The 17,857-nt window shown below is 43.1% G+C and overlaps 1 protein-coding gene across 4 annotated transcripts in view; it reads right to left on the bottom strand.

Annotated features, from left to right (window-relative positions):
• The window catches only part of UTRN (utrophin), a 504,099-nt gene that overhangs the window by 295,670 nt on the left and 190,572 nt on the right, over positions 1-17,857 (bottom strand). For 3 of the 4 annotated variants that reach the window (XM_028510941.2, XM_036024842.1, XM_036024843.1), the window contains 7 exons: positions 17,316-17,545; positions 16,973-17,153; positions 14,922-15,067; positions 14,054-14,266; positions 4,775-4,888; positions 3,952-4,107; positions 1,093-1,263 (listed from right to left, as the gene is read on the bottom strand). In XM_028510941.2, coding sequence (XP_028366742.1) covers positions 1,093-1,263; positions 3,952-4,107; positions 4,775-4,888; positions 14,054-14,266; positions 14,922-15,067; positions 16,973-17,153; positions 17,316-17,545 — 1,211 coding nt within the window. Of the gene's footprint in view, positions 1-1,092; positions 1,264-3,619; positions 3,627-3,951; positions 4,108-4,774; positions 4,889-14,053; positions 14,267-14,921; positions 15,068-16,972; positions 17,154-17,315; positions 17,546-17,857 lie in introns of those variants that run through there. The other variant, XM_036024844.1, reaches the window with a different exon arrangement.

Below are 17,857 nucleotides of genomic sequence, written 5' to 3'. Positions count from 1 at the left end.
ACACAATAATCCTTGGATGAAATCGAACCCTTTTTTAAAATATGTGCACTCAGATTTTTGCTATGGTTACACTTTTAAGCAAGTTAACTTTGGCCTAAAACGTTACATGTGTTGCTTAATCTTATTTTTAAAAATAGCCTTTAATCATTATCTCCTTTGGCTTGAACACTAACGGAGACTTGAAGCAGTGTTGGAAATTTGGGAATGATGCCCAGTTCTCTCACTGTATTAAAAAGGAGAGTGTTCAAGACTCTGGACTCAGGAACGTAACTTCACGGGCAATACATCCTGTGGCCCCGACCGAGACCAAACCCCTTGACGGCGCCCCCGCTGCTGCCTACCTGCACTAGCAAAATGTTTATGTAAACATTCCCACGTGCCCCATGTGTGAGAGTAACTGGAAGAACATATCTGATGAAATAAGGATGAACCCCAACCAGATTGGAAAGGCTGTCTTGTTCCTAAGTAGAAAATAACTCTTCCTGGAAACTTCTGGAAACAGTGGTGGTTGCACAACAGAACACGCATGAGTGATGCCACTGAATTTCTGAGTCGTTCTCCGTGGCTCCCAAAGTTCTCACATAAGGAAACCTCTCAGGGCCCTTTGTGGATTCGACTCATGGGCCAAGCTGAACCTCCTTTTCCTACAGAATCATAGCAGCTACCCTTCCTTTTTCTTAAATTTGAAATCCTAGTGTGAAACTTGACACGCACAGTTGACCCTTGAACAACACGAGTGGTCGAAATCACGTAGAGCTTTTGACTTCCCCAGAACTTAACTACTACGGGCCTACTGTTGACCAGAAGCCTTACAGATAACATCAACAGTCAATTAACACATATTTTTCATGCTATACATAAGCTAGAGAAAATGAAATGTTATTAAGAAAACCACAGGGGAAATACATTTACGGTATCTACTGAAAAAATCCTTGTAGAAGTGGACCCACGCAATTGAACCCTGTGCTGTTCAAGGGTCGACTAGCTGTACAACCACACTTTACAGCTGAATAGAAGGTGAATGGATTGATTGGTTTCTACAGGGAGGAAGGGAGAGATGAAGCCTGTGGCCACTGGCCGCCCCGGCCTCACCTTCATCTCCTCCACGGCGCTCTCGAGTTCTTCCGGTGACTTGTACTCAAAATCCCTCTCCAGGTACTCTTCTTCCGCCTGCGTCATCCACTCCTGCATCTCCGCCAAGTCTTTCTTCAAGTTCACCACCTTTTCCTGACTTTCAGACAGCCTATTTTTCTGAATAGTAATCTGGGAAAGAAAAGCCATTTACCCAAATGAACCGATGCTAGTACAGCAAATGTCAGGTTTCTCACGGCTGAGGGCACAGCGACACCTCCACAAAGAGCCTCCCATTTTAAAATTCAGATAAAAGTCTGTAAACACGCTGAGTTGACTTGAAATATAAGCAATAATGAAAACACTAATCATACCTGGGATTCTAGTGCACATTTTGGTTATTAACATAATCTGGAAATATCTATCACAATTTTGAAAATGCATGAGCTTTTGACAAAGTAATCCCAAATGAAGGAATCTAACATACAGCAATAAAAGCACGTATTTCAAGAAAGTCTACAGTAGCATTCTTGAGTACGGGCAAAAAAAAAACCTAAATACAACCAAAATACCCACTTTTTCCTTTTAACAGGATTCTATGTTAAGATTTGACTTTTAAAAGCAGAGAAGGGGTTTCTATTTAAGATGTTCATAAAACACTACTCTATAAAATTCTGGTTTTGATCATTTACTATATTTATATATCCCAAAGAGACACAAAAAAAGTTACATTAGAAAGTAGGTATTTTTTTGAACCTGGTTCAATAACTTGGCTAAAAATTTCACAGGAGCCTAAAACATTTTCAGAGAGAGCCTTCCTCTAACTACAAGCTCACTGTCACCACGGGAGAAGACACCGTGCACAGAGATCAAGTTCATGTCACGATTCCACCTCCCGCTCAAGTTCAATCTCATAGCAGCGGTCCCCTTGCCAGGGCCTGCTGGGCTGTGAAGCTGACAGTGAGTGACCCAAGGCCAGGAGAGGAATCGGATGGCTCTCAGGAGAGCAAGGGGCCATACTTCGTGGCTTTCCTGTCCCCACTCTCCGACAGGACCACTGTCATAAAAATAGGAAGGGATCAAACGGGAGCTTTGATTTCCCAGCCAGCATGGGAAATCCTTTGCTCAGGGAGCCTGCTGCCAGCGATACACATGGCCCTGGCCCCAGGCCTGGCTGGTCAGCTGTTCAATCAGGTCAGCTTTAAACAACACCCACATAGATAGGTTTCTTGGGCCCCACTTCCAGAAAATTCTCTTTACTAGTAGTTCCTGGACACCAGTCAGTAACATAATTTTCATGGGTCCACAGGGAAATGCAAAGGATAACGTCACTGGCAAACTTTTGAAAAATGAAAAGCTCAAAATTATAATTAACTACCCTGAAATTGTAAATTTCCTATTTTCTGTCATTATAATGCTCTTCCTTTCATGAGATCATGGATATATTAATAGATAGCATAGATTTTTTTTCTTATTGGTTTTATATGTCTGTCCTTTCTTAGCAAAATGAAGATTTGGCCCCATTATTTTATCCAAAATTTCTTCAACTTCTTCATGACTCAACGAAATGCAAGAGTCTGGGGGGTTGCCTCTTCATTGAGGGCACTCAACATCCCATGCATTTATTCCCATACTTGGAATCGGTAGTAATTCACAATGAACTCTATGTTCTCATGTGTGTGCATGGATATATGTGGAGAGACAGACATGATCTGAGTCTCTGTGCCTATGTCTACATGCATGTGTACATATATCTATCTCCTTGTTCCTCATGGCCACTCCCAAACCGTGTCCCCCACTTACTTCCCCCAAAACCCCACTCAGCATATACTATCAGATTATAGCACACCGAGAGGAATTTGAATTTGGCTAGCTTATTAGGTGGTACTCTAGAATATTTTCTTAAGTGTGATAATGGTTTGTTGGTTTTGTGTAAGAGTGTCCTCATTCAGGGGAGAAGAATACTAAAGTATTTAGGGGTGGAGTGTCATGACATTTTCAAGTCTCTGTCAAATGCACTTCTGGTGAAAAGTGCCCTTTTAACCAGAAAAAAAGAGTGCATGTGTGTTTGTGTACATATGTAAAGAGAGCGGGGGAGAAAATGGGAAAGCAAACGTGGTAAAAGATTGAAAGCGGTCGAATTTAGGAATCGTTACGCGGCTGCTCCCTCTACCATTACTCCAACTTTTCTTCAAGCTCGAACACACACAAAATAACCTAGCCCTTCCAGAACGGAGATCACCATGTCACCTGCTGCCACGAAAGCTTCTCCTCAAGTCTTCACCACTTCAGCAAAGGGCACCACAACTCACACAAAGGGAAAGTTTTGCTGAAATCCTAACCTGTCCTCGACTGTTCACTTTTTCTTACCTCATACACCCAATCCATTACCAGACTCTCGTCTCTCTTTACAACATACAGTCCAAGCGTAACCTTTCTCCTGACCTCCACCACCTCCCTCTCCCAGACTGCAATAACCCCTTGCCTTGCCAGAGCAACTCATCCAGATGGAATCAAGGGTGACCTTACAAAATCTATCCCATGTCACTTCCCTGCTCAAAACTCTGAAACTGCTTTCTGCGTGAAGTCATCCTTGAAATAAAATGCAAAAATCTTTGCCTCCAAGGCCCCCAACCATCCACACCCAACTACCTCCTCACCTCAATCTCACATTCCCCAGTCCTCTGATTCCCCTGGTCATGTGGTTGCAGCTCCAGAGCCTTTCTTGGTTTTTATCAACCACACCAAGCGCATTCCCCCCCGAGGGGCCAACTGGACAATCAGTACCCTCTCTGCCATCCAAACTGCATGGGCTATATAATCGATTTCATCGCTTTAATCTCCTGCTTGGAAAACAGACAGTAAAGCAGAGACACTCACCTCTCTGCTCAGCTTCTCCACCTGGGTTTGGTGGTCAGCGAGCTTCGTCTGCACCCAGGTTTTGATGCCAGCAGCGGGACAACTTCGAAGGGCCGTCTCTATCTCCTTCATATCCTTCAGCGAGGATTCAATTGCTTCCATTTCATTCACAAGTGCCTGCACACATAAATTAAGCCTTTGTTGAGTTCATTCCCATAGAAATACATACCATAATTACAGTTTGTCTGCTTTTACCCCTGCAAATATTATAAAAACAGACTGCTTGGGAGTCAAAACTTTTAATTGCTTCAGAAACAGTGTGCCTTATGAAATTCATTTCACCCGGGTTCTTCATCGAGCTATCTGCCAAATTACATTAGAAATACCTGACCCTCAGCTGGAAATACCACTTTAAAGCAATTTAGAGAAGCCTAATGAACTCACCAAATATGAATTACATGCGGTATTACTGGGGAATTTCATTTGTTAAATATATTTTTAAAGCTTTACCACGTGGCACAATAAGGGCAACACACACAGGGCAACACACACGGGGTAACAACGCCACTAAGACAGTCACATAACGTGACAGAGCAGCTCCCCATGACCGACAGGCTCTTGGTTCTCTCTATCCAAAATCCTACAGCCATGGCCAGAAATGAAATGTAAATAATCAGGCACTTTTTGTGAACTCTGAAGTCAAACAAGCCCTATAATGAAGGCTGTTTTATCTCCGCTTACTGTCAGGTCCTATTCTTACAATGTTAATAATGGCAGCAAGCAATGCAGGACAAGAAGAACACGCTGTCCGCTGCGGCAGGCTTCCCAGGTCGCCGGGACTCACCGAGCTCTGGTCCAGCTGCCTCTGCAGCCCTTCGGCATCTCCCTGGGCCGCCGGCTCCTTCATCAGGAAGTCTTCCACACCCTCCCGCCACCTCTCCGTGACTTTTGAATGAGCCTGAATCGAACACAAGAACCAAGGGACATATTACTCAGTGACCTTCAACCTACGACATCTCAAAATCTATTGCTGCTGGAAAAAAATGGCAATTTTTCAAAACTTGTATAGTATCACTTTCATTTAATTTCTTTTTTTCAATGTTCCTGTTTTGAAAATAATGATTTTCCTTACAAGTGACTAAAATCCACACGAGATGACCGTCTCCTGATCATTCGAAAAATTCCCAAAACACTCTCCAGCAAACCAACCTATTTTGCCTAAATGTAAACAATACGTATGATTAAAAATTCAAATGACAGGAAAAATGCTTGTCTTGGTATAATCAGGTAAAAAATCTTCTGTTCTTATATAATTTAGAATAAATTTCTCCTAAAGTTACCTACACAGAGCAGAAATAATTAAAGAGTACAGTGAAGGGAAGGAAATACACTGGTCTTAGTTCCGATTTGGATGCTGTTACCGGAGAACCTAGGACAGTCTTTCAGACAAAATGCGCTAATACCCGCACTAACTGTGTATGGTACTGGGAGGTCTAAAACAAATAAGAAAGGAAACACTGGGCAGAGAGAAAGAGACTTCAGACAGGCAGTAACACTGCAACTGGCCCTTAAAGAATGCAAATAAATAGGCCCGACTTGATCTCTGTCTAATACTGGAGCAAAGTAACCGTCGTTTCTCTCCAAGGCGTCTCGGTCCATCATCAGCCAGTCCGACTTCCTAGTTCCCCTTGTACTCAGCTGAGTCTGTTTCCTTGTACCGTCTTCAATTCTTTGCTTCTCATTCAACACTAGGAATCAAGACAGATTCTCCTATCCTGTTCAAAAACCACTTCAGGTCTGGAGGCAGCCACCCTGTCTTCCCTCGGCCTTCCATTGGTTAAACGTCCCCGGCTCCTCCCACAATGACGGCTGTGGGATGTGATGTCCGGGTACCACACTCACCACTCTGATCTACGCATGCTGGAAACCAGGTCAACTTTTTCACGCCCTTACAATAGGCCACACAGAACTATGTAGCCTTATCGTTGTAATGCTGGAATGAATGACAACAATGAAACCTCACGGGTACTTCGTGTACTGAAAATTACACTCATAAAATGCTATCTGAAATTGTTTTATTTTTCCTATCGTAGGGATGTTTCCTTTCTTTTGCTTTTTTACTTGACTGTTTATAGACACATTATTCACAACAGTGTGGTTAGCTGAAACTCCAGAATTCCCAGGACTTCCTCGAAATTACATTTCCCCATCTCATATTGCCTCATATTGCTTCTGTCATAAATTCAGGAGCTGATGTTTTTAAATAGCAAAGTTTGTCTTGTGAATTCACAAAATGATTTGAAGTTTCAGTCTCTCCACTTTCATATCGGCTAACCTCCCAGCTCGCTCTCACGCACAACTCTGGAGTGAGGCATTCCTGTTCTATTGAGTTCCAGGGAAGGAGCTGGGGTTTTCTCGGGTGAAAAACAAGGACAAGGGCAGTGCCTATCTGAGCATTCCCCCAGGAGGACACCATGTCATTCATTAATCAACAAATTTTTGGCTTAGTTTTCAAAATATGGGAATTGACCTAATACTAGCACATCCAACTGGCTTTCAATCTTTCTCCTGCAAGGTCAGAAGAGATTTTCTCATATACTTTACTGAGATCATGGCTTGCCCAAAATAATGGTTTGTAGCATTATTTGAACTAAATGGGCAAATATTTCAGTTCAGTGAGTCCACGAATCTGTGATTCTAATAATCTAATATCCCTCCTCCAAAAAACATAAGTACAGGAAAGCAGTACTTAAAGGAAATGAGCGTGGGCAAGGCTCATTAGTGGCAGCCACGCCGATTCCTGGCGACCACACATTCTTTCCTATCACACAGAAGACCTCTGACTGGTCATTCATCTGCAGCCAAGAATGGACATACATCTTGCTTCAGGTCTTTAGCTTCTAAAAAAATAACATTCCCCCTCCATTAAGACATTCACCAATCTCCATTTTCCTGGTAATTTCTCACAAGATGCACAGTGTGACCTCGAGATCGTGTGTAGAATCCCCAGCGTGTGCCTGGGGAAGCAGATTCAGCCGCATCTGAAGGACCTGTGTAGCTTTTCCATCTAACTCAGAATCCAGGCTCTAATGCACTGTCAGTAACAACCGTTCCACACTTTCTAGTTTGCAGGGCCATCCTCTGAGGAGGATGGAAAGCAGAAAGTGCCGACAAGGTGAGGCTTTTCTGTGTCTGTTAGTATTATACCTCCTCCTCAGTCTACCCACAGCATTGAAAGCCCTTAGTCCCGTAGTGCACTTTCCACAAGCTCCCTCCCCTCCCTTCTGCCCGCCCTGTCCTCACAGGCCCACGCTACACTCACTCTTCCCTGTCACTTTAACTGCCGACACGTCTTCCTTCTGTTTGCTCCAGCGTTCTAAGACCTCACCACAGAAGACTGATTAGAAAGACATAGTCAGGGCAAGGTCAGGTACAGTGCGCAAAAACACAAATGTGTAAGAAGAGAGAAAGTTTGCAAACGCCCTTAGAAGGATGCTGCCCAAATAAGTTGTTGCCCTTTGGTGCGCTGCTAATTCCCATTCCGAACCTTTTAAGAATTTGAGGCCGAGTTACGGTGACATAACTGGCAATCCATTAAATCTAGTATCGAATAAGAAAACTGAGAGTCTCTGGGGCCAAGCATTTTTGACCTTGGTAAGGAAGCATTTTGTTCCAAGGAAGTTTCCGTCACAGTCAGCCTTGACTGGAGCGAGTGGCCTTGAGGATCCCAGCCGAGGGCACGAGAGGGCGTTTCCCAGCACTGACCTCCCCCCCTCCTTCCTCCGTCTCTCACACACGTGAGCATGCCCAGGTCACAAACACCTGTGCCTTCTTTCTCACACTTCAGCCTCTGAAAAGCTGTTTTCACTATGAACAATCCTGCACGTAACCCTGACCCGGCTGACTTGTAGGGAGATGCCATGCACCCCCAGGAAGACAAACACTGAGGTCTGAATTGCAAGCTCAGCACTTTCCCAGCCGTGAGGCCAAGAGAAACTAATTTCTCTTCCGAGCCTCAGAGGCTCGTCTACAGCAGAAGAAAAATGACAAATACTTTGCCTGGTTGTTCTGAAAAACAGAGATAATGTTGGAACAGGGCCTGGTACAGAGCTGGTGTGCAGTAAATGGTAGCTATTAATACAGAGGTCTATAAAACCAAGTGCTCTGTGACCACGATCACCTCCATTAAAGAGTTCCCACTTCCAAACTCAGGTGTTCACTCCCATCGGAGACTCCGCAGGAATAAGCAAGGGTGAGTGCATACCCGTTTGCATACGGGTGTTAATGCTGCCAGCATTCCTGCCTGTTCTACCCTAAAACTGTTCAAAAGTGACTGACTTCAAAAATAACTGTTAGAGGAGCTGCTACTTAGGGCATCTCTTCACTGGAACTGACAGAATCCAGCTCAGCTGGAGGGAAACAAGTACAATAAAGGAGGGAACGCCCACCCAAACCTGGAGGCAGCGTCCCACACCTGCCCCTGCGGCCACACCAGGCGGGAGGGGTCGCTAAGGCCAATACTAACTACGGGGTGGGCGGGGCAGGAAATGGGGAAATGGGGGGCTCAGCTCGCCCTCCAGTGTCTCCGCCTTCCTTGGGAGGAAAACATTGTGTCAATCCACTTGTAATACTGTTTCCTGTGAGATTCAAAAATAGCACAAGTTTTTTCATCTTCCATTCTGTCACACAGCAAAGAGGCTGCCGAGAAAGTGAAAGCAGTCACTTGCAGTGTTTCCCTGCCCGGCTGAAAATCACTGGGCTGACTGATGCACTGTGAGCTCCTATTTAACGTTTTCTGCACCTCCATCCACTTGCAGAATATGAAGATACTCATTGAATCAATGAATATATGAACATATATACTAAACTAGGTAATTTCTAATGTCCTGTCTTCTCTGGGGGACCTCAGTCTTTTGAAAATTTATTAGTAAATTTCTAAAATAAATGTCATTATTTCACACACTAAAAAATGTAAACTGCATTATTTACAATAGCCAAATATAGAAGCAACCCAAGTGCCCATCAGTACAGGAGTGGATAAAAAAAAAGTGTGGTACATATACACAAGGTATTCATTCATAAGAAAGAATGAAACCTTACTTTTTGTGGCAGCATGAATGGACCTACAGGCTATTACGCTATGTGAAATAAATCTGGGAGAAAAAGACAGATAGCCTGTGACTTCACTTATTTGTGGAGTCTAAAGAACAAAGCAAACAAACAAACAAAACAGAAACAGACTCAGACACAGGGAACAGACTGATGGTAGCCAGAGGGGAGGGGACTGAGGGACAGGGTGAAAAAGGTGCAGGGATTAAGAAGTACCAATTGGTTGTTACAGAAGGGTCACAAGGATATAAATTACAGCACAGGGAATATAGTCAATAACGTTGCAGTAACTGTGGATGGGGCCAGGTGGGTGCTTGAAATACTGAGGGGATCACTCTGTAAAGCACATGATCGTCTAACCGCTACGCTGTTCACCTGACACTAATACAGAATGATGTTGAATGTGAACTGTAACTGAAAATTTTTTAAATACTGTAATAAAAAACACAAACTGTAAGCTATACTCACAAATCCTCAAACATAACATGATCACTACGATAATCCTGAAAAGCAAAGTAGCAAATATTGCAGACTAGTAGGGCCCAAACTCTCCACTGACCGCTGCTGCTCAGAAGCGCTGGTCCGCAGCACTGGGGCGGGTGACACCTGCTGCTGAGGTCACTGAAACAATTCCTTCACCCCGCCACAGCCCCTCTCCCAGCCCAGCCCCTGAGCTGAGGGTGGCAGAAATCGGAAGCTCGGCCACGTTGGATTTCAGGCAGTAAGACCCCAAGGCACACAACTACCCCCCCTGAGTCTTTGTTTACAGCTAAATTCTTGGCACTTTGCTTTGTTCCTCCCCTGCTCCACTGGAACGCCCACGGCTTTTGAAGCAGTCCGTTTCTAAACCAGGACATAGGCAAAAAGAATTGAGAAACCAGAATTCAAACAGTAATAAGGTATTAGGGTTTCTATTTTGTTTGGCTTTATGATGTTCATTCACCTCAAGAATGCTCTCTGAAACAGTGTTACCTAAGTTAGACAGGAAGACCAGCAAGGGCATTGCTGCTACATGTCCTCATCTGAAACTAGCAGGGATCTTAAATCTCGGGCTGAGAAGGCATCAACACTCCCTTTAGTGAAGTAAAATGTATTCAGAATGAGAAAAAAAAAAACCTTAGAAGATAATCATATCAATTATCTGTTACCTGGAAGGAGTTAAATCAGCCACACTGCCATAGGGCATATTCCTCTTAGAAAGTACCTTCCATTGTGTGCTTTACCCTAAAGTGACTTCCCAAGTAATTTCGAAACCCGGTTCTGCATGTCCCAGCACATGCCCTTCCTCGCTCAGGGTCAGAGCACAGCGCGCAGTCTGTTCCGTGTGTGAGGAAAGGAGTGTGACTACAGAGGGGTCCTGCCAGGGAGGGAATGAAGCATTTAGGTTTTAGAGATCCAACCCCATCGGAGATGGTGCAATAGGGTAAGATGTCTAAAGGTACCTCCAAAGTAGTTACATTCACACCTGTGTCCTTGCTGTAGGCCTGACAAGGTTCCTAACCTCCCCGTGCGCTGGGGGAGGAGAGACTAGCAGGTGCAGCCATAATAAAGGCTGGCCTGAGACAGCCTTAGTGTGAGGGTGCAGAATCGCAGGGGAGGGGAGGGGAGGCAGCCGAGGGTGGGGTGGCAGGCAAGACTGAAGACCGCCTGTAGAAGAAGCTTATTACTCTTAAAGGATGAACATGGCCCTGAGCAGTGTGGCCCAGTGGGTTGGGCTTTGCCTGCAAAGCAAAAGGTCGCTGGGTCAATTCCCAGTCAGGGAGCATAGCTGGGTTGTGGGTTCGGCCCCCAGTTGGGCAGCATATAGGAGGCAACTGACTGATGTTTCTCTCTCTCACATCGGCATTTCCCTTTCCCTCTCCCTCCCTTCCCCCCTCTCCCTTCCCCCTCTCTAAAAAGAAATAAAGTCCTTTAAATAAATACATATATGCATATATACATACATACATAAACAGCGAGCATGAGCAGAGGGGGATATAAATTTCGAGCAAGCGGGTGACACTTCCTGAGAAAGGCAATGGTCCAGTGTGGTCTCGGTGCCCCGGCACTGTCTCCCCACCCAACTCAGCTCACAGAGGCGAATGAGGCGGGCTTTGGGGGCAAGGAAGAGGCAGGAGCCCAGAGCTAGTTGGGAAAACGCTTCATATGACCATGGAAAGACAACAGAATACTTTCCAGAAGTATAGCTCTGGCACCACGTGGATGGTGAGTTCAACAGGGGAGAGATCAGAAGCAGCAGGCCTGATTTCAAGGGTAAGGGAATTGTCAGGGCAGAGGTCACGTGACAGTCTGAGCAATGGGCGGGGCTGGAGGCGGGGTCCCAAGAGGCCAGAGAGGTGGTGAATTTAAGGCCAAGTGTTGTGTGGGCGTTGGGGATGGTCTGGTCATGCTGCAGTTACCCCGCAGTGCAGGAGGTCTTGAAAAGCAGAAAGGAAGTAATAGGAAATACCTTTCAGCCCCTGAATCCAAAGGTATTATTGCTGGGGACAGGAGTTTATAATGTTTAATCCCCATAATTCATAAGAAAACCTTGTCAGTAAAATCAATAATTTTTTTTAAATTACCTTTTTCATGTATTTTTTTTCGATGTTTTGGTGCCTGGAAGGAGTGGGAAGACTTTCCATGAGGTAATTTTAAGTGCACCAATTAACATTTTAATTGTTAATGATAGGAACTGAGGTCATTACTTTGGCACGGAATAGATTTTTCTCTTAAATTTAAGAACACATTTGGCCATTACACTGTGTAAAAGAAGCCAGCCGTACAGACAAAGGAAATGCAGGCACATGAGGAAAACGCTCTTCGCCGACAGATAACAGAAGACTAAAATCTGCACACACCCAACAATGTGATGGCCTTATGCAGATTGTAGGGATTGTAGGACGGTGGAAACAGTGAGCCAAAGCTACGAAAACACCGTCAAAGTTTAACCGTGCCGTGCCAGTGAAAAGTATCCTTATTCTGAGGAATGGAAATGCATGCTCCAGGCTCACACATTTGAATGATGTCTATTTAAATGCCCCTTGTGATGTCCCAATATCATTTACTTCTATCAGTGTGGGAGAAGAACGATTAGAATTTAGTGATATTCATAAACATTTTTGTTTACTTTGAATACGTTAACCTCCAGCAGGAATCACTGGTAACATGTGCTGCCGCCAGGACAGGCACGGGTGGCGGTGGCGCTGCGGGCGACCTAAACACTCCCTCCCCATCACTCAAGTTCCCCAGCGAGCCCTGCTCATCTACTGCCGGTGTAATTGAAAACGCATTTTAAAGAGAAACAAGTCACCCTCTCTGTTCCTTAGAAAACTCATCATAAATTGCAATTCAATCAAAAACCCACTGTGCCCCACTGCTTAAAGACAAACAGAACTAAAATGCCTAAAAGACTGTAAATCAGGGAATTAAACGAGGGAAAAGAAGGCTAACCTCAACATGAATATTGATTGTAATTATCTTTGGAGGGGAGAATTAAAAGCTTTCCTAAGTGAACTGTAAGTAGTTAAGTAACAGCCAATTTATTCAAAGCAAATAAAGAAGTAAAAGTGTTCTTTAGAATTTAAAAGTGCATATTTCAATTAAAAAAAGAAAAGGCTGGGCAATGAGAGAATACAGACACTGTCAACAATCTTGTAGTCAGGACACAAAAAAGTAAACTAGAAATAACTGGATGTTACAAATCTGCTACCTACCTCGATAACAGTAGAGAAAATCTATCCGATGAATGTGTTTGACGTGGAATATTTCTAATGGAAATAAATTTGGCATGCACTCAAACTGGCCACTCTTTAGTGCCTGAATTTGCTACATTACTAACAACTCACTAAAGCCTAAAGCCGGATTACCATAACCACAGGACTCTCTTTTGTGTTTTGAAGAACATTTATTATCTTTAAATTCCACATTAACATATTGGCACACAGGTAGCTAACCCTATTACACACTCTTAATCTCCTTCTTGAAAGGAGATTAACCTTTGGGTTAATCTCTGGGTTAATCTTCACCTGTAAATTTCCCTAACTACATCTCAGATTTAAACTTGAAAACAAAGCAATGATATTTTGAAAAATTGGAAAAGATTTAATCTGGCATTGTTCAACCTTGGCACTATTGACATTCGGGCCCCCAAAATTATTGTCATGGGCGGCTCTATGCACTGTAGAATATTACCTGTCACCTGAGTCCCAAAAGCACCCTCCACAGTGTGACAAACAAAAATGTCTCCAAACAGTAATAAATGTCACCTAGGGGTGCAAAATCACCCCTGGCGGAGAACCACAGATAATCCAATGCTTGGGTGCTAACCCAACATTTTTGAATCTTGAATAAGGGTAATTCTGGTTTGTAAAGTTGGAATGAAGTAGAACCGAACACAGACCAAGGGAAGTGGATCCACTCACAATCTTAAATGAGTCAAAACAATTAAATTACGTACAATACACCTCCCTTCAACATTAATGGTTTATTCTAATGAGAACTCAGGATAGAACTGCAATGCACACTTAGAGAAAAGCACCTGCTTCTTCACCTATAAACATTCTCAGATGAAGGTCCTCTTTCTGAGTTTTCGTGAACCTCGAAGTACCTGCTTTTCCAAACTGACACTGCCTGTTGAGGGTCTACTTCAGATTTTTCAACTTCAATTGTCTAAATTCTTTAAAAAAAAAAAAAGACCAGCTTCAGTGACTCAGCTCTCTGCTACCTGCTGGGCCACGTGCACCGCTCTACGTTACCACTGCGATCCAGTCACCGGCCTGCAGATCAGGGGGTCTGCAGCCCCAGAACATTATTTTGATCATTTTAAGCAATTTTCTTCTATCTTTGTGCTCTCTAGCACATTCAAAGTATATCTTTGGTAAGCAGGTTATAAATCCCAACTTAAGTACGTAATAAATGTAGGACTAGAAAAAATCCAAAATACTCACATAATAGATATTTGAATCTTACATGATAACGACTACACTATTTTACCCTGTAATAAACTTAAACTCCTAACCGCCTCTGCATTTACCTCAAACGTTCTCAGTTTGGGGATAATCTCTTCAAGCAAATGCAGGTCTTTGGAAACCTTGGCCTTGACTTTGTTCCACTTCCCTTGAACATCGTTAAATTCTTGATTGTACATTTTTTCTACGTCTGGAGAAACGCTTTTCTCTAAAGCCTTTGTTTCTTCTGCAAGTTTATGTAACGTAGGTCTTTGGCTCTCAAGGATTTCATCAAGGGCCTGGAAAAAATTTTAAGAGATTAACAGTATGTACAACCATTTGCCTGTACAGAGGTAATAATATGCACTGTGAAAAAGTAAACTTTTACAATGCATTTGATCAAAAAACTGTGCAAAACTCATTAAAAAAAAACGAGCACAATCAAAAACATTAAAGCTTTCCCTGTATGAGTTGCATGTGGTCTGTGCGTAATACACATTCTCAACACTAAAGACCTCTGTAACCGCATGCCCAGTGAGGGCCGCGTGTGCGGGGCTCATGGGTGGATCTGTTGTAGCCGGTGAGACGGCTCAGAGCCATGTATCTTAAGTGACCAGGGAAGTACTTTTATTCAACAGTGGAAAAGGACAACCCATCAATTCAATTGATACTGTTCACTTTATTAAAGATATTTTAGATTATAAGCAGGTTGAGAATTTTAAGTTCATTACCATAGGAGAAAAACATGGGTTTCGTCCCATTAAAACATTTAACATAACTATCTTTTCTTCTAGCTAAAGATCTACATTATAGTAACTAATCTCCAAATTGTAAGAAATTTTTGACCAGTTATGACCAAAAGTGACTAATATTTTTTAAATGGTTGAAAAAATATTTCAAAATATGACCGATATTAGAAACGATTCTAGATTTCCAAGAGCTAAAATATGTCACCTTTTTTCCTTGCAGGGCCTTCTCCACCTTTGCAAGGTCATTCAAGACATCCAAAGACATCTGGGCCTTACTTTCTGAATCATTTAGCATATCTTGTAGTGTTTTCAATGTTTCCAAATATGCATGCCCGGGCTGGCTCTTCATTTCTGTTGATTTAAAAATACTTGGTTTGAGAAAACAGTACGAGAAACCTAATAGTATTATATGGACCATGAATCTTCCTTATATAATAACTGAATTCAAACACATGAGAACATAGACGCCATGATTAAAACTTAAAAGGGTCTCTGTGAGTCACTGAGGTCATTCCACTGGCATCTGCGAGCGTCAGACAGTGACATCATCCCTGTGGACGTCGATATATTAACTAACCCACTGTCGTTTGTCTTCATTTTGTCACGATGGAATGCCTCTCTGAAGATGGCACTACAATGTTCCTTTTATCTCACACAATCTCATTTTCCCTGGTAGCCACATAAAGAATAAGAGAAAACAAAGACCCCTTCAGCCAGTCTAAGCTTCCACAGCAGAGGAACTGCCATCCACAGGGCGGTGGACATTTATCAGAACCCCAGAGCCAGCTGCCGTGGGCGCTTGAAGAAATGACTGCAAAAGCCAACCGGAATGAAATCTACTTCACCCCCCAGTGTAAAAACCACAGATACGCAACACTTGCGTGGAGAGAAAATATGCTTATTTGAAGCACAAAGTGATGAAACCAACTAGTGTCCTGAGTTAAAAACTAGCAGCATTATGCACAACAGGCAACAGGTGGAACAACCCAAATGCCCATCGGCAAATAAGTGGATACACAAAATGTGGTGTATACACACGATGGAATATCACTCAGCCTTAAAAAGGAAGGGAATCCTAACACATGCGACAACATAGATGAACTCAGAGAATTTTATACTAAGTGACATAAGCCAGTCACAAGAAAGTAAACACTGTACGATTTTACTTATGAGTAATCTAAAGTAGTCAAACCCACTGAGACAGAAAGGAGGAGGGTAGTTGCCAGGGGCTATCAGGAAGGAACAATGGAGAACTCCAGTTTAATGCGTGTAGCTGCACTTTTACTCGGTGAAGAGAGCCCTGAAGAGCGGTGGCACAGCAACGCGAGTACACTGAACACTACCGCCCTGTACACTTAAAATGGTTAAAGTGGTAGCACTGATGCCATATGTGTTTTACCACGATTAAAAATGAAAAATAAATGGCATTTTTCAAGCAATGAAATATTTCAATTGCCAACTGATTCTTGTCAAAAATGAAAGCATATTTTGCTAACAGTAAATTTCAAAAGAGGTACTTTCAAATATTTCACATTCTAGGTTAAAGGAATTCAACAAACAAAGAGTATGGTGTCCAGAGGCCTTCCCTGGAGAAAGGCCACGTGACAGATTTGCTTGCCGATACCTGCTCTAGGACTGCTACAGGTGAGGGCATGGTTCAATGTACAGCTCTTTCACGTGCCATGCCCGTAACGTTACCTAACACAACACAGCTCCTGACTTAAACAACAGCCTAGGAGAAAACAATACATAACGGCTGAAGGATGAGTTCTCAAAATTTTTAACAGTCAACTTTTCAAAACCAGATTTATTCCAAAAGTAAAAACTCTTTAAAGTTTTCCAGACTTCTAAACAGGGACAGGATTTCTTTGAAAAGAGAGGATGGTATTGTTAAAACGTGAACCTTCCCAAGCAAACTGAAGTAACTTATCGTTCTTTTTCGCCCTTAGAAATAATACTGCCTGGCCTCCTACAAGGAAAAGGAGACACAGCACCCTTTAAAAACAGCCTTAAAATCATTATATCCTATTAACACACTTTTATAGCCTGGGAAAGCTGTTTGCACTTTAACAACCAATCACGGATCCGGGAAACAGTCGGACTACACTTTCGACCTGGAACAGGGGCAGGCACAGAGGACAACAGAGGGAGTCTGCTTCGAAACAAGCAGACGTACTACAGGTCTCAATGCCGGGAGTGATTTTTCAGTGAAGGCAACCGGGGAGGCGATAGAGGACATAGTGTGTTTGTGTTTACCGTTCTCTAGCTGCTGCTGACGGTCCTCTAAATCCTGTTGCACAGACTGGTAGCGGCCCAGAAGCAGATCAAAGCCCTGCTGGACAAACTCTGGAGCAGAATGCCTGGCCTTCAGGGCTGCGCAGCTGGCATGCACCATTTCGATTTTGGGGTGCAGGCCAAGGAGATTTGTCAGTTCCCGCTACAAAGAGAAAATGTGGTCATATTACTCACTGAAGATGAACGTCCTCATACAGAGTGAATCAGAGCAGAATTAACCTAACGTTCATGATACGAGGAGCATCTTTCTAAATACAGGACTGGACGTAGAATTCTTTCACGTGCCCGAGGGCTGGCTCTTTACCTTCACACTCAGCAAGGACTGCTGCGGAGATTCTGAAGGAGGAGCATGTTTCACCCACTCCTCCTTTGTCTTTATGGTCTTTTCGAGTGCATCGAGTTGCTTGAAGTAAGTGTTTATATCTTCCTGGAGCTGAGTCTTCCTTGCCAGATCTTCCAAACGCTGACATATATTCTTCCATTCTGATGATACCGTCTCCAGAATATGTTGTAGATCTTCAGTCGGAAGACCTTCTACACAGACATGGAAAACAAGCAGACACTTCATGTATCATGACAAAACTTTTTTGGAATTTGTTATAAATATTCTAACATATTCAAAATACAGAGGTAATGTAACATACAATGATCATTCGAAAGTCCCTTTTAAAATAAAAAATATATAGTTAATTATAGTACAAAATAAATAAGTATACACTATGAGTTATAATGATGCAATAATATTGACGATGATGGTAAAAATAACTGTTCGATTCCTTGACCAAAGTGACAGAGGAGGAGCTTGAAATACAGCTCCCGGCGTGGTATGACTATCACAAAAGGAAC

Source organism: Phyllostomus discolor, chromosome 4 (assembly GCF_004126475.2).
Source record: "Phyllostomus discolor isolate MPI-MPIP mPhyDis1 chromosome 4, mPhyDis1.pri.v3, whole genome shotgun sequence".
NCBI lineage: Eukaryota > Metazoa > Chordata > Mammalia > Chiroptera > Phyllostomidae > Phyllostomus > Phyllostomus discolor.
The sequence above is the reverse complement of the archived record's forward strand: the minus strand, read 5'-3'. Positions and strand labels throughout refer to the sequence as shown.